This window comes from Nelumbo nucifera, chromosome 3 (assembly GCF_055504915.1).
Source record: "Nelumbo nucifera cultivar China Antique chromosome 3, China Antique-T2T, whole genome shotgun sequence".
NCBI lineage: Eukaryota > Viridiplantae > Streptophyta > Magnoliopsida > Proteales > Nelumbonaceae > Nelumbo > Nelumbo nucifera.
This window is the reverse complement of record NC_142651.1, coordinates 25,730,396-25,754,855: the sequence shown is the minus strand read 5'-3', so window position 1 is coordinate 25,754,855 and position 24,460 is coordinate 25,730,396. Positions and strand designations below refer to the sequence as shown.

The window sequence follows — 24,460 nt, the reverse complement described above, 5'->3', positions numbered from 1 at the left end:
GGGTAGCATCTTGTCATCACATTTGGGATCCGAAAGCTACTTCATAAACCAACTTATGCTGGGTCGGAAAAGGCAGAACTCAATTGGTATGCCACAAATCAACCCAAAGATCATAACCAACTTATGCTGGGCCAGAAGCAAATTCCTTCCTTCTTTTGTTCTAGATCACAAGGCTGTGAATATCCATTTCTGTTGACTCATGAGCTAATGAGCTTTCCATATGTATCCATCACCCATTCTATACACGAACCTGTCTCAATACTCAATGCCTTATACCTGTCTTTCAAGTCTCAAAAGAACCATGCTCTGTAGTCGCACATTTGGGATCCAGGAAAGTAACATCAGGGAAAATTTCCTCTGGTTCTCAAATAACTCTCACATGCAACAGGAAGCACTGCATTGATTTATATGAGCTTAATAGCCAACAGTAATAGTTTACCTTAACAAAGTACACAAAGTTAAAGGAAAGCTCAAAAAAATAAAGAATCAAAAGAGAGTAATGCTGCAATGTCACTTCACTAATAATTTTCAAAATTATAATTATGAAACATTCAGCTAAGAAATATATGGTTATTAAACAAATCTATACATTTCATTGCTATTACAAGAAAAAATGAAGGGAACAAAAGGTATATAGAAGTGGAGCTCAAGTAGGCAGTATGGCTGGTTAAGTTGTTGTGTATCATGAGCCCAACAGACCATGCTATGCACCTTAATTAATGGCAACGCCTGGTTTTAATCTGGTATAATCTCAGCTTCAGTTCCTCCTTCGCCTGAAATGTTGGGTAAAAAAGGAAAATAAGAATATCAAACTTCCCAATGAAACTTGACAGCCCTGATACCCACTAACGCCATTTCTTTTTTCCTTAGCTTTTAATAGAGCACTTAAAACATGATGATTACCATACTACTAATCATATGTTCTTTAAAGAGTGTAGTTGGTAAAAGTACTTCCGATTCTTCTGCTGGGACCGCCAGACACAAGCGAGTGCTCCAAATGCACAGCTGGCAAGAGCAATGCCTAATGCAGCTCCTACAGGCACTGCAACTGCACTTGTTGATGTTGCCATATCATCAACCAGAGACCTCTCATTTCCGCCAACCCCAAGGAGACCATTGTCTTTGTATGATGACACAAGCATATTACCATAGTAACCAACCAAGAACTTGAACACCGCATCCAAATTCCATTCAACCTGACTGGTGCCATCACTTTTCTTTTTCAGGGAGCGATAACAAGATGGGCAGAGCTGCTTTGGTGGCCATAGCATCTTTGGGAATTTTGGGTCACCAGTCCCCAGAGACTCCTCTTCTTTCTTTAGCCTTTCATTTACTTTGTTGTGTGTGTCCCATAGCCATAGGGCAAACTGGCTTGTCTTGTTGAAAGGATAAGAAACACTGCAAAGAAAAATAAAATCCTAGTGAGAAGATCTTAAGAGAATGTGGAGAATGTGAAGATAACCAATTACAAGCAGTTCAGGTTCTCTCACGTTGAACACATCTCATAGAAATGTCTACGGCACTCCTGGCATATGAAAAAGTTGTGAATGAAATCACAAATGGCTGTAAATGCTATGTGGCTTTCTCCATCTTCCAGCCTAACAGATAGGGAATGTAATAGAACCCATAACCCACAGCTGCAAAGCAACAAGAAACTACCTGAGCCAAACATGAACTCCCAACTCAGATGTATTGTGAAATGCTCAAAAATTTTATAAAATGTGAAGATGTGAGGCAAGTCGTAAGGATGCCTCCAAATGTGCAAGGCATAAACGTCAAGGAATGGAGTTAAGCCTCATTAAAAGGATTATAATAATCTATTAATGATTCTCAGTAGCCAAAAAAAATCTATTAATGATTCCATCAGATAACCAAATAAAGGCATAGTATTTCTATCTATTTAGGCATCTAGATACCAAAAGGTTAGTCTCGTTTAACAAGGTCCTGAGAGACACAAAAATTGATGCCAGGCTGGGTCTCCCTCCAACCCAGGGACAGATCAACATGAATTTGGATGGTTTGCCATGGGTAATCAAGGATCACCTATTGGAGGAGTCTTCAAGGGTTGGGAGGAATTTCTGGTTGTATTTTAGACCCATTGGTGATGATGATTTCATTCACGCAGAGTCTATCACTACTACAGGTACTTCATTTAAAACTATCAGTATAACTCTCTGCAAGAATGCCAAATTTAAAAATAAATTTTGAGAAGAGTTGCATTGCTGGGATTAACATGGCTGAAGGGGAGATGGTAGAGTGTGAAAACATTTTGGGGTGTAGCATTGTCCAATGGCCTCTGACTTACCTAGGTCTACCTCTTGGAGCTAATCCTAAAGAAGTCAGGTTTTGGAACCCGATGATAGAAAGATTTACCAAAAGGCTTGCCTCCTGGAAAAAAAAGGGTATTTATCAATAGGAGGAAGGATTACCTTGATCAGGCCTACTCTTTCTAACCTACCGGTTTATTACTTGTCAGTGTTTAAAATCCTAATAGGTGTAGGAAAGAGATTAGAAGATAATGAGAGATTTCCTGTGAAAACCAAGGGAAGGTAAGAGGGATCATAGGATAAGGTGGGAACTGGCTTGTAGTGATAAAAATAAATGGGGGGGGGGAATAGGTAATATACAAAGAAGGAACACTGCTCTGCTAGGGAAATGGTTGTGGAGAATGCCTCAAGAGAGAGACAAATTATGGGCAAGGGTGACCGCAAGTATTCATGGGCTTTTGGATAATGGATGGGATGCTGGAACATTGGCAAGGGAAAATCAAGCATCTCCTTGGAAGGCCATCAATAAAATCCTACCCTTTTTCCTTCCTTACATTAGATTTGATTTCTGCAGTAAAAATGGTATTTGCAGAGAAGATGGGCCAAATGGCCCATAGGCTGTTTATCTTTTTTATCTTTTATGTTTTCTGCTGTAATGGGCCTTAATCTGAGCTTTATTCTTTCTTATGTTATGTTTTTTAATTTTCTGCCCAACTAGGGGCCTCTCTGTAAATTACTAAAGTTTTAACTTAATGAAATGGAATTAGAGGTGTAAGAGAGGACGTTATGTTCAAAAAATCTCTCTTTGAACCCTAGTTGTCGCCACCTTCTTCTTCTTCTTCTTCTCTCTTCTTGCAACTTGGTTTCTGCTACTTTCTTTTGATTTTCTGCAACTTTTTAAACAGTCCCTTCCTTTCAAAAGGCTGTTTTTCTTCTTGGTATCAGAGCAGGCTCGACTTTTCCCTCTTTTCACCTCTTTTTTCCCATACACAGTGTGTATGGAGAACTGAATCGTATGAATAGTTAAATAAACCTATTTCAGCCCAGTTGTTAGTGGTTTCTGGAGAGAAGGGGACTGGTTTTGTCGTCCTCCTGACAGATTCAAGTGTGTTACCCAAAACCCTAATTTTCTAGAGAAATCTGATTGCGGGCCCCACAGGGAGTTTGACTTGGGCGCTCAGTGACTGAAGGTCTTCTCATCCTTCATCTTGAAGATTGAATAAGTGGATTGGTGTTCTGTGAAGTCTACAAGAAGCGGCTGAGATTTCTCTGTTTCTCCCGGCTTCCGGGTGACGCAGGTACCTGGTACGGCTGCATAGAGGTTGGCTCACAACACAGTTTGTTCTGTCTTCATTTGTTGATATTTAAAGTTGTTAGAAGTTATTTTTGAAGTATTTAAGAAGATGAAAGCAAGCATGTTGCTGAATCCGGACAGGTTCCAGGAGCCTCTGTAGACTCTCTATTGGCTGTGACCACAACCAAGATAGATGGAACTAATTATCTAGCTTGGTCACAATCAAGGTTTAAAATTTCACAACGTATCGGATCGTATCGGCCAATACATAACGTTCTGGTACAAGTCCGATACACGGTACACATAGAAATTATTTGTAGCGTTCATTTTCGTATGCATCAGTTTGTATCGAACCGTTTTGGGCCCTGTATCGGACTGTTTCGGGTCTGTATCGACCGATACGGTTCCGAAACAATCCGATACAACCTAATACAAGTCCCCTTCTCTCTCATTAATTTCATTAAATTATATTTAAGGTCGAATTACCTCTCATTAATTATATATTTACTCCTATATTTAAATGAATTTCTCTCTCATTAATTAGTTAATTACTCCTATAATTAATGCATAATTTTAAATTTGAATTGCAGTTTTAGCGCCTAATTGGAATTCTCTTCTCATTAATTTCGTTAATTAATAACCCTCTTTCTCATTAAATTCGTTTTGTTAGTATAAAAACTAGAAATTAGCAATAGAAAGATTCGAACCCTAGACATTAAGCTTTAAGACCTAGAGGTTCACCACTAAGCCACGCCCTTTTGCTTGGTATTTGTTTATGCATTTTTATTTTTAAGTAATTTTTCTCTTTTTCTTAGTATATGCTTATCAATAAATGTTAGAATTAATTATTAAAATTTATGTATTAATAAATATTAAGATAAATTATATTGATCATTTTAAAACTAATGTATATCAATATACATTTTAGTTTTTTTTTTTTTTGGTTTTTTCACATTTTAGTTATTCCATCATTTGTCAATAGTTACTAAGTGTGTCTCGATATCTCGAATTTTATATAGACCATTAAATTACAGTTTTTTACTTTTAAATAACTTATTTACAATCATCTAAAACTTGTAACTATCGTTATTAATATGTTTTTTAGAATTTATTTAAACTTTTTAGCATATTTATGCGTATCTTGATTTTTCGTCCGGATCCATACGTATCCAAAGCGTATCAAGATACGTCTCCTAAAATTATCTTTCCGATACACCTTACGTTTCCGATACTTTGAACTTTGGTCACAATCAGTAAAAATTCATATTTGCAGTAGAGGCAAATGGGGTTTTATCTCCGGGAGCAAGAAGGCTCCTTCGGAAGATGATTCATCATATGAAAAATGGATGCAAGAAAATTATATGGTTATTGGATGGCTTGTGAACTCAATGCAACCGCAAATTAGTCAGCTCTATTTGTGGATGAATTCGGCAAAGGAAATTTGGGATAGTGTTGCTGAAACCTATTCCTAAAAATTAAATGTAGCCAAGGTTTACAAGATGAGAAGTGACGTGAAGAATTTGAGACAGGGGGAGAAACCATTAGCTGTGTATTTCTCAATACTGAAGTCTTTATGGAAAGAAATTGATTTGACAGAAGCTGTAGCCTGGGACACCACTAATGATGCTGAGACCTATAGGAAACTTGTTGAGAGAAACAGGGTGTTTGAGTTTTTGACAGAGCTGAATCCAGAGTATGACATCACAAAGCAAAATATTTTATCCAATGATATTGTTTCACTATCTCAAGCCTATTCCTTGGTAAGTAGTGAAGAAAGCAGTAAACTTGTCCAGGTCCAAGGGGCTGGTCTAAATGATCACTTTGCTAAAATGGGAGTGAAACGCAAGGGAGTTGCAGGGACTCCAAGTAGCTCAGGGAAGAAAGAAATTACTTGTGAGTATTGTAAGAAGCCAAAACATACTAAAGACAAGTGTTGGAAATTGCATCCTGAGCTTCTTCCTCTTCGGTTTCAAAAGAAGACTGATAATATGAAGGCAGGGAGTGCCAATATTGCTGCTGGTCTAGATAGTGACAGATACCAAACTGAAGAGATGACTACTAGTGAGCAGTTAGTAGCTATGAAGGTAGAATATGAGAAGTTTGGGAGGATGATCAATCACCTAGAGCGCGTGGCCTCTTCTTCCAACCCTCCAAGAAATTCAACCTCTTCTGCATTTGCTCATTCAGGTATACGGGCTTCTGCCAATCATACAACTATTTCAGGTAATTGTAGGATCCCTTGGATTATTGATTCTGGTGCTTCTGATCATATGACTAGCCTTTCCACTTTGTTTGTTTCTTATGATTTAGTTCCTAGCCGTGACAAAATCACCCTAGTCGATGGCTCTCTTGCCCCTATCTAATTGTAGGATCCCTTGGATTATTGATTCTGGTGCTTCTGATCATATGACTAGCATTTCCACTTTGTTTGTTTCTTATAATTTAGTTCCTAGCCATGACAAAATCACCCTAGCCGATGGCTCTCTTGCCCCTATCTCCGGCAAGGGAACCATCAAGGCTACAAATTCCTTGGTAATTCCTTCTGCTCTTCAATGTACCCAAGCTAAATACAAATTTGTTATCTGTAAGTAGCCTAAGTCATTGAACTGCTATATAACCTTCTTTCCTTCCTACTGTGTTTTCAGGATCTGGAGTCTCAGAAAGTGATTGGGAGTGGCCATGAGGCGAATGGAATATATCTGCTGGACAGAGCCATGAACAACCTGGAAAAGCTGCTTTTGGGTCTACATCTACAAAGTCCATCAGTCAAGTCATGTTATGTCATTTTTGTTTGGGTCATCTTTCTTTTTCTACATTAAGTCATTTATTCCCATAATTGTTTAAGGGAATTAGTCTGTCCAGTCTTCATTGTGAGTTGTGTGAATTGTCAAAACATTGTAGAAGTAGTTATCCTTTGAGTGATAAAAGATCTCCTTTTCATATTGTGCACTCTGATGTGTGGGGGCCTTACCACTTACCTTCTATGGGTGGCTACAAATATTTTATCTTGTTCATTGATGACTTTTCTCAGTTCACTTTGATATTTTTTATGAAGTCCCTAGACTTGTGAGGCAATTCCATGAATTTGTCCTAACCCAATTTGATACCAAAATTAAAATTTTCAGATCCGACAATGCAAAAGTATATTTTGAGAAAAACCTAACCTGCTATCATACTGATTTGGGGGTTATTCACCAAAGCTCCTGTGTTAGGATCCTAGAACATAATGGAGTTGCTGAAAGAAAAAATAGGCATATTGTTGAAGTTGCAAGAAGTATTCTATTTGCCTCACATGTCCTTACAAAATTTTGGGGTGATGTTGTTCTCACTGCAACCTACCTAATCAACAGTATGCCATCCAGGGTTTTGGGGTTTAAGTCTCCCTTCAGTTTTTTTCATCCAGGCATGGATCATTTTCCTATTCCTCTTCATGTCTTTGGTTGCACTTGTTATGTACATATCCCAAGTGTCCAGAGACATAAATTTGAACCAAAAGCCCACAAGTGTATCTTCCTTGGTTATTCCCCCACACAAAAGGGTTATTGTTGTTTTGATCCGAAGACTGGCACTCGGTATGTCTCCATGGATATCACCTTTGATGAGCTCTCTTCCTTTTATGATTCTTCTCAGGAGAGGCAATGTCTAAAGGGGGAGAATTTGTCATAGTTGTTTGCTCTTTCCCTTCCTGTCCCAGTTGAGTCTTCTGTTGAGACTCTTCCTCCCTCAAATGAGTCAAGGGAGGATCAGTCATTTCATTCTCATTCCAGTGTTCCTATCCCTCCTCCTTTACCTCCTCGTCCTATTTTTAATCCCAAGTTGCACCAAAGGCAGAGAACCAGAAATGAGCAGATTGTTTCCCCTACAACACATGAGCCTCCTGCACTTCCAGTCACAGAAGAGACAACAGGTACTGATACAGCCCCTTTGGAGTCATCCTTCCCAAACCTTGATATCCCCATTGCTATTAGGAAAGGAAAAAGGAAGTGTACTGCACATTACATTTTCAAACACTTTTCTTATAGTTTGCTCTCTCCTTCATATTTTGTCTACTTTTCTTCTGTTGCTTCTAACCCAATTCCCAGGTCTGTGTCAGAAGCTCTTATTATTCCAGAATGGAGGGATGCTATGAGAACAGAAATTGATGCCCTACACAAGAATGAAACTTGGGAAGTGGTTGATTTTCCTGAAGGGAATGATTCAGTAGGCTGTAAGTGGGTTTTTACTATCAAATATCGTGCTGATGGCACCATTGAAAGGTACAAGGCTAGGCTGGTTGCTAAGGTTATACACAGACATATGGGATTGATTATTTGGAGACCTTTGCTCCTGTTGCCAAGATGACTTCTGTGAGAATTCTGCTATCTTTGGCTACACACTCATATTTTCCACTTTATAACTGGATGTAAAGAATGTTTTTCTGAATGGAGAGTTACATGAGGAGGCCTATATGTCTCTTCCTCTAGGGATGTATGAAACAGATATGAAAGGGAAGGTTTGTAGGCTGAAGAAATCTCTTTATGGACTTAAACAGTCCCCCAAAGCATGGTTTGAAAGGTTTAGGGCTGCCCTTGTTAGCTTTGGCTATGTACGGACGGACACAGTCTGATCATACCCTCTTTGTAAAGAGGAGAGGATCCTTGGCCGTTTACCTGATTGTGTATGTTGATGATATTGTTGTGATTGGTAATGATGTATCAGGGATTAATGATCTCAAATCCTTCCTTCATAAAACGTTTGAGATCAAAGATCTGGGGGAATTGAAATACTTTCTTGGCAATAGAAGTTGCTAGATCCAAGGATGGGATCCTTATCTCTCAGAGAAAGTATGTACTTGATTTACTCTTTGAAACAGGAAAGATGGGTGCTAGACTAGTTGCTACTCCTATTGATATGAGTCATAAACTCTCTACCTCAGATGGAATATTGTTGAAAGATAAGGGAGTCTTCCAGACACTACTTGGAAAACTTCTCTATCTATGCATGACTCGGCCAGACATTGCATATGTTGTCAGTTCATGCATGCTCCCAGGGATACTCACATGGCAGCAGTAGAGCAGATTTTGTGTTATTTGAAGGGTTCCCCTAGAAAGGGAATTCTATTTGCTAAGAATGGCCATATGAAACTTGAAGCCTACACAGATGCTAATTGGGCTAGAAACATTGATGACAAAAGATCTACTTCTAGGTACTGTAGCTTGGTGGCAGGTAATATTGTCTCTTGGAGAAGCAAGAAACAATCAATTGTTGCCCGATCTTCAGCCGAAGCTGAATACAGAGCCATGGCTCATAGAGTTTCTGAACTACTGTGACTTAGATCCTTGATGGAGGAACTAGGTATTAAGCATGATAAGCCAATGATGTTACACTGTGATAATCAGGCTGCCATCAACATTGCTCACAATCCAGTACAACATGACAGAACTAAACATATTGAAGTTGGCAGACACTTCATTCGAGAAAGAGTAGATTCTGGAGAGGTGTGTCTACCTTTCATCACTTCTGAAGGACAGTTAGCTGATTTCCTCACCAAGGGCATTCCCAAAGCTAAACTTCAGCATGATACTGGCAAGTTTGGCATGATTGACATCTATGCTCAGCTTGAGGGGGAGTGTAGAGAAGATGGGCCGAATGGCCCATAGGCTGTTTATCTTTTTTATCTTTTATGTTCTTTGCTGTAATGGGCCTTAATCCGAGCTTTATTCTTTCTTATGTTATGTTTTTTAATTTTCTACCCAACTAGGGGCCTCTCTGTAAAATTACTAAAGTTTAACTTAATGAAATGGAATTAGGGGTGTAAGAGAGGAGGTTATGTTCAAAAAATCTCTCTCTGAACCCTAGTTGCCGCCATCTTCTTCTTCTTCTCTCTTCTTGCAACTTGGTTTCTGCTACTTTCTTTTGATTTTCTGCAACTTTTTAAATAGTCCTTTCCTTTCAAAAGGTTGTTTTTCTTCTGTATTAAATTATGGGAACATACCTGGTTGGGATCTTCTTCTCCATTGAAAGCACAATTCCCTTCCCTTTATGCTCTAACTTGCTTAAAAAATTACCCTATCTCCAAATTCCTTGTTTCTTCAAACTCTAGAAATGGTGTAAGTGTTAGACAATGTATGCCCTTAGCTCCAATCAGATTGATGTACTTATTGTCATTTATTGTTAATGAATAAAGTACATAATTGATTCGTGTTATTTTGGTGTGTTTCTGTGTAATACCCTTAAACTGGACACTTGTGAAACTTGTGTTAGTTAGAAACTTTTGATGTGCCGCCAAGTTGGTTGGGGTGGCTTGTCTCAACTGCCAGGGTGAGACCTGAGGTACATGCAGTGTGGGTTTTCTTGAAACCCTGAATCGGACCAAATTCTAGTATTGCCTTGGACCTTGGAGATAGATGGGAAAAACTAGAATGTTACACCTAACCCCTAGACGCGATTATGGTATTGCACTAAGTGTCGGATTGGCCTGTCTTTGATATGCCAATCAGTGAAATCCTTAGAGGGGGTCAAAACCTGGGTATGTTGGGATAGTCCGAGAATTCACCTGAGTGGGTGATCATAGTGACAGGATCAGCTCCTTTGTCGGAAAAAGTGAATGATCGGGGAATGCACTCTCTCTGATGGAAACCTAAACTGTCGGCAGTTGATTTCAAACTTGTTGAAATTTGTTTTGCAAAATATATTTATATAGATATACTTATATATTATGGTTTCACAAAATGTTTGCAAAAGGTTTTAATTCCTGGGATCCATGTGAGTAGAGAGTGCAACACTGTACCTTGTAGCCGAGGGAGAGGTCCTCTCTTGTAGGTTAGTGTTTGAGCATTATGGGTTGAAAGGTTAAGTGTAAGACCATTGAAAGTAATACTTGTTGGGCTAATCTTGCATCTGCCCACAGTCCTTGGGCCTTCATAAGGTGGCTGGACCCAAGGACCATTTAGTGTAAATGTTGGGCCCATTAAGAGCCCATACTGATGGACTCAGGGGTTCACTGTGTTCTGCAGTGAATTCGGCCAGGCCTTGTAACAGAGGCTAGGCTGAACCCATGTGGCTGATGTGTAGATCAATGCTAGGGTTCCACGCCATACAAAGAGAGCCAAGCTAGCCAGCATATAAAAGGGAAAGTGAGCTACATGACTTAATGGGCCTAAAGCCCATTTTGAACTACGCTTAAGTGTTTTAATTAAATGGGACGAGTTTGACTTATAACCTGATCAATTAGCTAAAGGATAAGATAAGTCTTATCCATTTCAGAGTCCAGATCCAAATATCAGATTTGGATCAAGAAACTCTCCTAATTGGATTAGGAGGCTGATCCAAAGAAGGCTATAAATAGGGGGCGAATTCACCAGTTTCACTCACTCAGAAATCTGCAAAATTCTTCCCCAGTTCTTGCCGCCCCTACCCAGTTCGATCTCCATTCTTGGATCTGATCAAGAATAGTTCTTGATATTGTTTCTTGCTAGAAGAAACAATTTAAAGTCGTGCTCACCAGCCCCTTGCCTAATTCTTGCTGAAGAATCAGGGTTCTTGCTGAAGAACCATCCTGTTGATCCTACCTCACCATAAGCTGTGTCATCTTCAGTGGAGGCGGGTTTTGGTCAACTCTTTGGGCGTGAACACCTACGTTGGGAGTTACTATTATTCTGTATCAGGTATTTTCCTACTTGCTAAATTTTGGTTTCAGATCTGGTCCGGTTTGTTTCAAGAACGAATCTTGAAAAATGCAGTTTTTCTAAATCATGGAATAGGATTCCCAGATGGGAGAAAGAAATTTTTGAAATTTCGCCCAGCCACCCTGCATAGTTCGGCCATCCATATGATGGATCTCCCATCCCTTCAATAAGTTAGGACTTAGGATTCAGGAGGGGCATAAGAGATTCTAAGCTTCAAAATGTGATGAGCTTGCTCCAATTGTTGGAAGAAGTATTCCTTGATCCCTCTAAGCTGGATGGCCGATATGGACAAATGCTCCTTTTGGCTCCTCTTGTGCTTCATTCTTTAGAGCCCTTTCCAACCCTCCATTAGTTCTTTGCCTTCTTTCCCAACAAAGGAGATATGGTGCAAGCCTATTCGTTTTAGGATTGGAGCTTTTGTTGGGAAGTTGTCCACGAAAAGATTAACACTTGTGATTTGCTTCAAAGAAAGCGCAAAAATTGGAGTTTATCCCTACACTGGTGTGTCTTATGCAAAGCTAACGATGAGAACCGTTACCACTTACTTATCTCTTGTACTTTGACTGCATATATTTGGGAATGGTTTCTCTCTTTGTTGGGTGTAGGTGGAATCCTCTAGGTGATGTGCAAGGTCTATTTGCTCCAACTTCCTTCCCCATGGCCAAATAAGAAGGGAAGACTAATGTGGAGATGCACTAGAGCGGCAATATTATGGATGATATGCGAAGAAAGAAGTCAAGTATATTCATGGAAAAGTTAGGGTCACCCACTAGCTTAAGTCTCTAAAAATCTTCTCTAATGCTACTACAGATGACATTCTTAGAAATTGGAAGGAAGTGTCAATTTCTGCTCCAAACAAGGCTGCTACTACTCATCCTTGGTCCTAACCAGAAACAAGATTTATCAAACTTTGATGATAGTAGCATGGGAAACCCAGGACTATCAGGAATTGGAGATGTATTTAGGGATGAAGAGGGGGGAATTATTGCTTTATACTCAGGCCTGGTAGGGGAGGAAGACTGTCTCAGAGCAGAGGTTTTGGCAATGATAAAAGGAGTGCAAAGGGCAAGGACTTGGAACATTAGGAAGTTAATAGTAGAAGGGGATTCGCAATTGGTTGTAAATTGGCTTCAAAGTGAGGGAATGAAGATGTGGATTTACAATAATTAGAAGAAAAAATTCAGGTGGTTAACAAGGGACATGGAAGACATTAGCCAAGCAATGGGTGGGATGACAAGTTCTTTTCTAGGCGCAATTGTAAGAGAGGGGTGCTGTTAAGGGGAGAGATAAGTGTTTTTATCTCTCAGTCTTTACTTTGTATTTTTAATCCTCATACCATACCATATTCTTAATATTAATGAAAGTTTACAGTCATTGATAAAAAATATGATAGAAGAGGATTGTGAGGGGCCTTTACATCATCATACCAGATAGGCTAGGTATTTAACAGCCAGGGGATTTGAGAGAGCTGGAGCTCTTTCACCGGGGGGGTAAAGATTGCTGCAGGACAGGAAAGAAAAAGTCCAACTAGTTAGCAATGGTGGGTTAAAAGGATGAGAAAGAAAGAATTAAAATCTGATATAGGAAGAAAGAAGAGAAAGTAGTTAATCCCATATGAGAGAAAGAACTCAAGCACTCATAATTTAACGCTGGATATGGCACTGAACTAGCCAACTCCATATAATTAGGACAGTTTTTAGATGATGATGATGATGATGGCAATGAAGATGATAGGGAAAAGGAAGAGAAAGTACAAGTATTTCAGATCTGAAACATATAAGAAAAGGAGAAGAGGAAGGGTGGAAAAAGAGATCGCATCTTGAGAGAGAGAGAGAGAGTTCACTCACTCTATGAAAATTTAGACTTGGGTGTAACTACGTTGACACTCCCATAAAAATTGGATTGATGCCACATGACCATAATCATGATTAGTGGTGTTGTCCTATGAAGTTAAAACATATCATACTTGGTCATCCTTGGTTGTATGATGATGGTTTTATACTTAGGGCTGGTTGGAGTGTTTCGGCATTTGTACTTTAACTTCAAATCTTAATTTAATCAATTCCTTTTGCTGATAAAAAAAGAGAAATTTTATTAACATGTATGCATGGATATTGGAATGTAAAAGAAAAGAACATGACATTCTCTAGAAAAGTTTGTCTACATAGGTGCACCAGGGCAGCAGTCATTTGGACATTTTGGGAAGAAAGGAATGTGAGGTTATTCAAGAGAAAAGATGCACAAATGAGGCATTATCAAGTGCACCACTGTGAGAGTGGTGCATTGGATAAAACCATGGATATCTTTTCAGCATTCTCAACAGATGACATCAATGTTCTAAGATCCAGACCGGACACAAAACTAGAATCTTTGCCATGTTGTAGGTCAAACGGTTTGACCATGAATCACCAAAATAACATATATAATATAATTTATAGTTACATCATGGTGGCTAGATGGTTTGTTACTTAATTATTGATGCAAATGATCAGGGTTCAAGTCGTACAACTCACACTTTCTACAGATTATATGTGCATTAAAGCATAGATAGATAGATAGACAGATAAATGAATGTAAATAACAAGATGGATTAATGTTAACAAGGCAACGGACATAACTAAAAGGTCATGAGTTCAATTCTTCCTATTAGTGTCGTAGTGTTTGATTGATTTAGTGACCCGGGAAAGTTGTGAGAACCAGTTGGGTCGTTGAACTTGAAACTCGGCCGGTTTTCAGCAATTCTTCTGGGTTTTGACCAGTTCTACCAGTTTTTTCAAAAAATTGAAAACTGGGACTCGATAAACCGGAATACCTTCTGGTTCCCAGGTTGAACATTCTGAACATCCGGTCCAGTCTGAATCTTACAACATTGAATGATGTAATTACAAAATGGAGGTAGCCAAAGCTTCCTTAAAAAAGTAGTAGCTTAAATGCAGTGAAAACCATGTAGTAGAGGACCTAGAGGTGTCATAAAGTTTAACTTTTTTTATAAATGGTGTATAACTGCATTACTATGCTGAATAAAAGAGGGTGAGGAACCCTCACAAAAATCCTACAAGATGTATATCAATATATACTATGACATGTACATTATGTTCTGTTGGTGACTATCAAAAATGATGTCAGTCCAATGATGGGTCAACTACTTGTAACATCATAGAATTGCTTCAAAACCCCTGCCCACCAGACCAAAATCCTCTCAATTTTGCCAATAAGCTGCTCCTTCGTGATGCCTTGGACTGAAAAATATGACTGTTTCTTTCCTTGCACACGTTCCAACAAACAGCAAAGGGCACCAGCCTCCACAGAATCTCCCATCTGCTTGAGAAACCCTGAGCCCTCCAAGAAGTAAGAAGCTCTGCCAGAATCAGTGGAGACAACCACTGCATCTGAAAAAGGTTCAAAAATGACCACACCAAGTGAACGACAACAGGTCAGTGGATTAAGAGATGATTAACCAATTCTGGGTTCCCCCACAAAGAGAGCAAGTGTTGTCTACAACCATTACCATTCCTCTATGGATTAGGTGATCAACAGTTAGAATCCTGTCCCATGCAGGCTTTACAAAAAGATGGGCACCAGATACAGCCCACAGATTTTCTCTATTATGTATGTCATGAGCTTAGGAGCTCAAAATCTATAGCTCTATGCCATTGACTACAAAAGTGAGAGCATCTAAAATTATGGAATTCCTCAAGAACCCTTGACTAGAAGTCTAATGGTTTCTCCACAAGGTCGATCATCCTTACTAGTAGAGCTTTTTCCCCTGAAATTTTTGTTGTTCCTTTCCTCCCATATTCCCCAGCAAATGGCAGATAGAAGCATCTTTCACAGGATGGCACCCCTCTTACTAAGACAACTGATTAGCCAAGAAAATAAAAGTGTGTGGGTATCCTTTGGGATGAGCCACTGGTACCCTAAGAGGTGTAGGAAGTATGACCAAATGTTGATGGCACATTAATAGGTGTGTCACTGATTTGTCCTCCTGAGAACACACACTACGTCTGTTTTCTAGCCATATGCCTTTGGATTGTGGATGGTCAAAAGTGGAGAGCTTATTGAGGACTGCTCTCTCCACATGAAGAACAACACCCTTGATGAGACTGGGACTTCTAAATTCATTTCCAATCCACCATTTGTCCTCTCTGCTCGATTAATTTGATAAAAAAGGAGCCCACTGAGAATTTAACACCCTGCCCTGCCCTCTAACATATTTGGCTCTCCCTGTTTGGGTTGGGTTGGATCTTATTTACCATCTCCAATAAGGATACCAACTCCAGCTCCTGATCATGGACATTCCTTCTCAATTTCGGGGTCTACACCACTTGACCTTCCTGAATTTGGAAACAGTCCCCCACAAAATCCTTTCCTGAATGGTTCATTGCTTTGTCTTTTAGTGGATAAAATAACTAATTAGTAAAGTATTCGAGAGTATAGTAATCAACTCAGCTTTAGCTTTGTCCATTAAGGAGCTCACAACCTCATTAATAACTTATCCACTAAAAGGCAAAGCAATAATTCATTCAGCTCAGCCACTTCAGTTGTTACCAAACGATCCCTAAGAAAATAACCTAGCTATCCATAAATACATAAAACTGGGAGAATCTTAGATACGATTATTCCTCCTGCATTATCAACTGAAAAATGCATGATGCCTAGAATAAATGGATCACACAAGTAGAAGTTAAGCATTACGCAAACCAAACAATATAATAGATCACAGTGACAGTTCCTCATCCAGTTCACCCCTCCCAACACCCCAGATAGCTGGGACCAACATTGGGTAATGCCTTTTATAGTGACAGCAATTACAACAAAATGAGAAAAAATAGGAGATTACCTATAGCCCCTTGTTTCATTCTTGCTGCCACGACAAAAGATCTGGCATGAAACACCAATACAATAGGAGAGAGTCAGATATTGCTCTCACTGAACAACATCAGTAATTACCATAATAATGACTATAAAGTAACATGGAAGAAGAAGACTACAAAGGAGTTGAACTCGCAGCAGATTTATGTAAAACTAAGAAGAGAAAATAAACAACTGAACATTCACTAATTGTATTAAAGGAATATGAGAAAGACTATTCCAACAAAAAAAACACCATAATACCGTACATATTAGAACTGAACTACCTGACAAACTAACCAAATAGAATGAATCACTTGTCTATTACATTCCATAATTAAGTGATCTGATTGCAAGGAGGACATGAAGGAAACAAGTCCCACTAGTGTGTATGTAGTGGTTGAAGAAAGAGATAGCTAAGAAGATGAGATTAGAGATTGCAGCAGAGTAAATAGAAGAGAGCAGCAAATAATAGATAGAAAAGGATGAAGTGATTAAGAAGAGAGAGCAGGTTGAAATCATTTAAGTGGTCCAAGTAGGAAGCAAATGTTGGTTTGACTCCCAGTTGGACCAAGCTGCGAGACTGAGCGGACCCAAGCCATATTGACTCAAGATGAGCCACATCCTATTAGATTGGAAGCAGGGGAGGATGGTTCAAGGTTTAGTTGCGGAATCTCAGCAAGAGAGGCGGAGCAAGGGCAAGTAGAAACAGTGATAGTGGGTGCAGCTGTGCAGGAGGTTCAAGGAGACTGAGAAAGCTCAAAGACTGAGTGAAAAGCGATTCAAGAGGTCTAGCAAGAAGCTGGCATGCCACTTGATAGCGACAGCGATAAGTGTTGCAGACCAGCTGCAGGAGATGCAGATAGTTATTGCAGAAGAAGGGATACTTTGTAAGGAGCTATTTGGGCCAGAGAATGGAGCAGGGGAATGATAGGTTCCTACCTATTACAGGGTTTCTTCAAGGAAAACAGGAAACCACCTCCTGAAATGGACTGGAGTGAGAGAGGAGAGAGAGGGAGAGAGTTAGAGAAGAAGAGAGAGAAGAGGGAGAGAGAGAGAGAGTTCAAAATTCAAATTCCAGTTCCTCCATTTCATTTTATCTGGACTTATATCGGCTTACATCCAGATCTCAGAGAATTCAGTTACATCCAACTCTGTAGGTTACAACAAAGCTTTTGGTACCCAGTTTTAGAAAGGTTCACTAAGAAGCTAGCAGGGTGGAAGAGGAATTATATCTCGCTAGGAGGTAGAATCACTCTAATCAAGTCCACTTTGACAAACCTTCCAGTGTATTTTTTGTCTACCTTCAAGTTACATGTCAAAGTTGCCAATAAGATAGAAAAGATCATGAGAGATTTTCTGTGGGAACCGGGAGACTCAAAAAAGGACCATCTAGTGAAGTTGGAAGTAGTTTCTAGGAAAAAGGACTTTGGGGGTTTAGGCATTGGCAAATATTAGATTAAGAAATTTGCCATTGTTAGGAAAGTGGTTATGGAGATTTCCCCTAGAGCAGTTTGTGGCACTTAGTGGTGGAAAGTATTCACGGGATGGCAGCTAATGGATGGGATGCTGGTGTCGACCCTAGGGCTACTCACTTCTCCCCTTGGAAAGCCATTGCTGGAGTCTTGCCTTTCTTTCGCCCTTTCATCAGATTTGATCTGTGCTCAGGCAATAAAATTCTGTTTTGGGAGGATCTTTGGTTTGGGAGCATCCCCCTTAAGGACAGATTCCCGGTAATTTATTCTCTTTCCCTAAATAAAATTCAAAGTCATTTCCTCTTTCTATGTATCTGAGGGGACCTAGGACTTGGGTTTGAGAAGAGGACTGAGAGATTCAAAATTTGCTTGTGCAGATGAATTGTTCTCTGTGTTGAACTCAGTTTTCCTAGATCATTCTTGCCCAGACAGTAGAATTTGAACAGAATCCTATTCAGGGGCCTTCTCTTGTTCCTCTTTTTTCAATGCCCTAATTCAGCCTTCTACCGTGCCTATCTCCTTTCCTACTAAAGAAGTATGGTGTACTCATGTTCCACCAAAGGTTAGGGCTTTTTGCTAGGAAGTGGCTCTCCAAAAGATCAACACTATGGATGTACTTCAAAGAAAAAGGCCAGATTGGTGCCTTTCCCCACATGCCTGTTGCCTTTGCTTAAGAAGTGGTGAGATGGTGACTCATCTTTTGATTTTTTGTCCTTTTGCTTCTTGTTTGTGGGATTGGTTCTCTTCTCTTTTTGGTTGCAGATGGAATCCCCCCTCGTGTGTGCTGAATCTCTTTGACTCTAGCTTCTTCCAACAACCAAAGAAAAGAGGCAGGGTAATGTGGAGAATAACAAGAGAAGCCATCCTTTGGTCAATTTGGGATAGGATTTTCCAAGGACAAGAAAAATCCAAAGAAGCACTTGTTGAGGCCATTGAAAGTGCAGCAACTTTTCAAGGACTTCTCCTCAGCTGACTTAATTAGAAATTAGAGCTCTATAGTTGTCTCCTCTCCCTTCTCCCTTGTAATTCAAGAGGTTTGGTTACCACCGTCTCAGTTCGGGGTGAAATTAAACTTTGATGGAAGCTCATTAAGTAATCCAGGCTCGTTGGGAGTTGGGGGTGTCTTCAGAAATAAGGAAGAGTTTTGGCCCTTTACTCGGGCCCAATTGGGGTGGGAGATTCCTTGAGGGCAGAAGTCACAGCCTTACTTCAAGGACTGAAATTGGCAAAACAATGGGATATGCAACACTTAGAAGTGGAAGGAGACTCCAAGCTGGTAATAGGGTGGATGCAATCTAGAAACTAGGGAGTATGGTCAGTTGGTCACTTAGACAACCTCTAAGAGAGATGTTTAGCATATCAAGGTAACTTGGGGTGCAATTTAATTGGGTAAGAAGGTCAGCAAATGGAATGGCTGACACATTAACTAAGCAATGAGTTATTAGGGAGACTTTGTTTTGGGCTTGTTTATAAGACTTTTATTCTGTTTTTCCGTCCATCCTTTGGGTGGTGATAACTATACTCTCCTTTTAATATCTTTAATGAAAGTTATTGTTTCTTATCAAAAAAAAGAAAATCTGTAGGTTCCCACCCACATGTAATTCCCCAACTGTATGCTTACATGGCTACTGTAGACTTGCTTGATGGTAGGCAAGTAGCACGTGAGGGCTTGGTGGGCTGCAGCTCTAGTTCTGGGCCTTAGCTCCTTAGGCCTGTCTGGTGTCATTACAGGGAACCTTGGGAGATAGAAGCAATTGGTATTCATCCACTTGCAACAATACGACAGGTGACTGGCAGAATGTGGGCAGATTAACCACCAGGAAGAAATAACAACAATGCTCTAGCAGTGGTGGGGGTTGTTGCCACGGGTATTTTAGTCCTTTTATCTTTTATTAAGTTGTTATGACCTCACCCTAATATAAATAAAGTAGAGGGCGCTGCCAGCCCATCTTTTTGACCCTCAAACATTCTCTTCATGTCTCTCTTGCTCTCTCACTGTCCTCTCCTCTTCTCTTCTGCACTTTCTCTTCTTCCTTCATTGAATTATATGGTATCAGAGCAGGAATTGTGATCAATTTCATCTTTCTCCTATCTCTTCCATCTTGATCTTCTTTGTTTTTGATTAGATGTGCAAAACAAGAGCCCGGGTTGGTCTGAAACCCTTCTTCCTCATCTTTCTTCTCTGTTCCTTGGTCATGGCAGCAAGAGAACCATCCCCTGTGGTGACCAGTGGACTGTAATGGAGGCTTGAAGACTTCCTGTATGGTTTTTCTTGGATTGTGGGATTTGTTGGTAGCAGGGGGTGTATTCCAACTGCAAGTTTTTAGTGGAAAACAGTATAGTTGATAGTCCTAAGCATGTGGAGAACCTATTTTAGGTTGCTATCAAGTGTTTGTGATCATTCACTGAAGTAGAACCTGCTCAATCAGTGGTGTGCAGATCTGACTAGGTTTGTTCCTTCAGAAAGGTGAACAGGTGATCATTAGTGGTTGTCTGTGAAACCTGGGTAGCCAGATCCTTTTTATTATATCAATTTTTTTGTGTTCTACCCTGGCAGATCTGATGGTTAAGCCTTGTGTTCTACTTGAAGTGTGTTTTCAGTTTGATTAAGGGCTTATGTAATCAGTTATCTTTACTGTTGTAGAAACCCATCCTGTTATAGCGATCTCAGTTATACGACATGGCTGCTGAAGATCAGCAATATCGGGTATCACTTCATCATCCATCAATGGTAATAGCGTGGGTAACATGTCCTGCTGCAATTGTGCCTCTTGATGGTATGAACTATCTGGACTGGTCCAAAGGTGTCAAGCTGTTTGTTACTGGAAAGGGTAAAACTGGTTATCTGAATGGGAAGATTAAGGAGCCAAAGGAGGGTACTGTAGACCACAGTGGGATCAGGAGAACAGTATAATCATGACATGGATATTATCCTCCATGCCACCTCAGGTGAGAAGGAATTTTATATGGGCTAAAATTGACAAGGAAATTTGGGAGCAGGCCAAGACTACCTATGCCAAGCAGAGTCGCTATGCCCATGTGTACCAGTTACTAGCAGAATCTTCTGTAATGTGAACAGGGTGACAGGGTGACACCCAAGCCTTTCTCTCTGCCTATTATTATGCACTTACCTCTACCTGGAAGGAGTTAGATCATTATTTTTTTATGAATAGGAGTTAGATCATTATCAAACTATTAACTGGAAGGATGACAGTGATGCCAAGGCCTATAAGAAGATAGTTTCAAAATAGAGAGTGTATGCTTTCTTATTGGGACTGAATCCTATAATATGAACCTGTAAGAGTGCAAATCTTGGATATTAAGGAGTTTCCTTCAATTTAGGAGGCTCATGCACTTGTGCAATCTGAAGAGAGTAGGAGGAATGCTATAAATCCTCCAGAGGGGAACAGGTTGCTCTGGTGGCTAAGGGTGGTATCAGTGGGGTAAAGAAAACTAATTTGAATAGGAAGTCAGAAGGTGATGAAAAGGACAAACTTTGGTGTACTCACTGCCAACGACTTAGACATACAAAGGAGACCTATTGGGATCTGATTGGGAGACCCAAGAAGAACCAGAAGAAGCTGCTACCTAAGAGAGCAACTTGAGCAGTGTGTTAGAGTCCTATGTTTGTTACAAGGAGTATCCAATAGTCCGTCCATCTACCTCATTTACCTCTACAGCAGGTAATCATGCTTCTGCCTTCCACGTGTCCTCTGTTCCTCCAGAATCCCCTTGGATCATTGATTTAGGGGCTTAAAACCACATGACTAGTAAGTCATCTCTCTTTACCTCCTATTATCCTCCCTGTGGAACCTCATTTCCTTTAATTAATAAAGAAGCATCTTTTCCTTTTCACATTGTTCATTCTAATTTGTGGGGCCACACATCTGTGATTTCTGAGGGCAGTTATATGGATGCTTCCTTTTTTGAGAGTCAACCCTACTTCTCTGCCTCTCCTCTCCAAAACCTATTTGTTTTGTGTGTTCTTACGTAAATGGCGTTGTAAGGAGTAGGCAAGTTCAGAAGGTGTGGAAAGATCAATAATCATGCAACCGATACCACCAGACTCCTTGGAGACAAACCTAGAAGGTAGTACATGTCCCTCCTAGTTGGGTGCATTCCTATTGATGCTTTGATCCTGTTGATAGTATCCCTATGAATGACCTCAATATTCCCATTGCAAAACGTAATGGTATCCATTCATGTACTACCAAACTGATGCAGGATCTTTGTGAATCAGCACTATTCTGGCAACCAATTTAGGTCTAAGTGTGTAGCACAAACAAAGAACTAATGGAGAAAGAAGAGAAGAGATGGAAATGAGATAAAACCCTAGGAAATCACACCCCCAACTTGGCAATCACACCAAATTCTGTAGAGAAACTTTCTTTGTTCATCAGCAAAAACTGTTCCTCAAATGAGCCTTACAAGCTTAATAAGAAGAAGCTTCCAAAGGAAGAAACTTGCCCCCCAAGTTAGCTTGCCCAATAAGCCACTTACAAAAGAAGCTAAATTAGACTAAACCTGCCCCAAACAATTATAAACATAAAGCCAAACAAAGGGAAATTACTAGACTAAGACCTGTTCCCAAACATAACCCACTAAACATGCAAAGTTACAAAAATACCCTTGTTGTCCAAAAATGTAAGAAAACCAAATAAGTCCTGTCAAGCATCAAGCTTAACCACACAAAGAGCATCTTAAGGTGGATTGAAGACTCTAGGGTCTTCCCAAGTTAATGCATTGCTAACCCAGCTCCCATGTGGGCCCCACGTCTTCATAATGATGCCAAATGAGAATAGGAGCAGCTTTGGTTCTCTTTTGATATGCCTTAAGTTGATCCCCATCACAAACACCCTATTGCTAACTTTACCTCCATTGAGAACCTTTCATCTTCTTTCTATTTTTTGTCTACTATCTCTAGTGTTTCTATTCCTAAGGATTGTAGAAGCTTTGATTATGCCTAATTGGACAGATGCAATGAAAGAAGAAATGAGTGCTCTCCATAAGAACAAAACTTGGGAACTTGTGGATCTCAAGGGAAAAGAACCAATGAGATGTAAATGGGTGTTTTTAGTGAAACATTGTGTTGATAGATCTGTGGAGAGGTAAAAGGCGAGGCTTGTTGCAAAGGGATTCACACAGATGTACAGGGTTGACTATGCTAAGACCTTTGCACCTATAGCTAAGATGAATTCTATACATATGCTTCTTTCCTTGGCGGCAAATCTTGACTAGAGTCTTTATAAATTGGACGTCAAAAATGTTTTCCTCAATGGAGACTTGGAGGAGAAGGTGTACATGATTCAACCACCAGATTTTTAGGTTAAAGGAAGTGAACATAAGATTTGTTGGATAAAAAAATCCTTATATAATCTCTAAGGGTTCGGTTGAATAGATTTAATGAGGTGGTTCAATAGATAGGGTTTAGGCAGTGCCAATCGAATCACACCTGTTTGTAAAAACGGAATAGGAAAAGATTGTAGCATTCATTGTGTATGCCAATGACACTATCATCAATGGCAATTGAGAACCAAAGATCAAAAGACTGAAGGAGTTCTTAGTCTCCAATTTTGAAGTGAAGGATTTGGGTCCCCTTCAATATTTCCTTAGGTTGAAGTTGCTTTCTCAAAGAAAGGCATCTTCATCTCTTAGAGAAAGTATGTTCTTGACCTTCTATAAGATACTAGGAAGCTAGGGGCCAAACCAGATAAATCCTCCATAGGTTATAATGACAAACTTGGAAATGATGAGGGAGAAGCAGTTGTTGATGCTAAACAATTCCAAAGACTTATTGAGAGGCTATTGTATCTCACTATGACTTGCCCAGATATTGTCTATGTTGTTGGAGTACTAAGCCAATATATGCATGCCCCCAAAACATCTAACCTTGCAGCTGCAGAAAGGATGTTTAGAAACTTGAAAAGGGTTTGTAGACAAGTTGAGGCAGCGATGGAATGAACCTCTGCTACCTGTATTGAAACTATTGATAAAACACAATTGAATCCTCCCACAATAGATGATTCAAGAAGATGCTTCTAAACTTCATGACAATATCTAAACACCACCAGAATTATTATGCTTCATCACTATCATATGAAAAAGCATATCTTTTGCATGAAGCCTATGGTTTAAAGTATCGATGCACCCAAATGTATCGGCAGGGGTGCATCGGTGCTTTAAACCATGCGCCTTTTTTTTTAAGTTTTTTTCAAATTTTCATTTTAATAAATATTTTTATATTATTTAATAAATAAAACAAATGGGTTCCTGAAAACACCTTTAAACAAGTGTATTGGAACCCTGCCGATACAATACAATATGCCTGATATGGGGCATATCGTATCGATACTTTGAACCTTGATGAAGCCTTCAACTGAAACATGGAATTATGACCCTCTTGGGTGGATAGTGATCAAGGTTTGTGAAGACATATTTATACTTTAAAGTTTCTGCTTCTCATAAGCTAGGCAACTTAACATGCAACTAACAGCTTAATGAAGATTATCCAAAAGTTAGAACTTTAAGGCTGTTTGGGAGTGCTTAAAAATAAGCACTTATTTTGGGTCGGGACCACACCAATAAGTGTTTATTTATGTTTGGGAAATAAAAGCCCAAATAAGTGTTTATTCCCAGGGATAAGCACTTATTCGAGAAGCCCAATTTTTGGGCTTATTTTTTAGTGTTTATTTCCTTTCTGGCATTCCTTGGCCCGCCACGTCATTTTGAAAATACATATACTGCCCCTGCTTGAAATAAGGGTTTTTTCACCAAACACTCATGAACGCTTGTTAGAATAAGCACTTATTTTTCAAATAAACACAGCCAAACTCTGCCTAAATAAAAGACATGATCTCTTAACTCCAAGTTCTATGAATGAAACAGTGATTAAAGATTAGTGTAGAA

General features: G+C 39.6%; 1 protein-coding gene across 6 annotated transcripts in view; it reads right to left on the bottom strand.

Moving 5' to 3' along the window:
- Window positions 1-497: 497 nt before the first annotated feature.
- The window catches only part of LOC104595277 (sulfhydryl oxidase 2-like), a 46,373-nt gene continuing 22,410 nt past the window's right edge, over window positions 498-24,460 (bottom strand). For 2 of the 6 annotated variants that reach the window (XM_010256062.3, XM_088900142.1), the window contains 4 exons: window positions 16,069-16,109; window positions 1,491-1,637; window positions 904-1,398; window positions 498-773 (listed from right to left, as the gene is read on the bottom strand). In XM_010256062.3, coding sequence (XP_010254364.1) covers window positions 915-1,398; window positions 1,491-1,637; window positions 16,069-16,109 — 672 coding nt within the window. In that variant the 3' untranslated portion in view covers window positions 498-773; window positions 904-914. Of the gene's footprint in view, window positions 1,399-1,490; window positions 1,638-16,068; window positions 16,110-24,460 lie in introns of all 6 variants that reach the window. The other 4 variants (XM_010256139.3, XM_088900143.1, XM_010255988.3 and 1 more) reach the window with 2 other exon arrangements.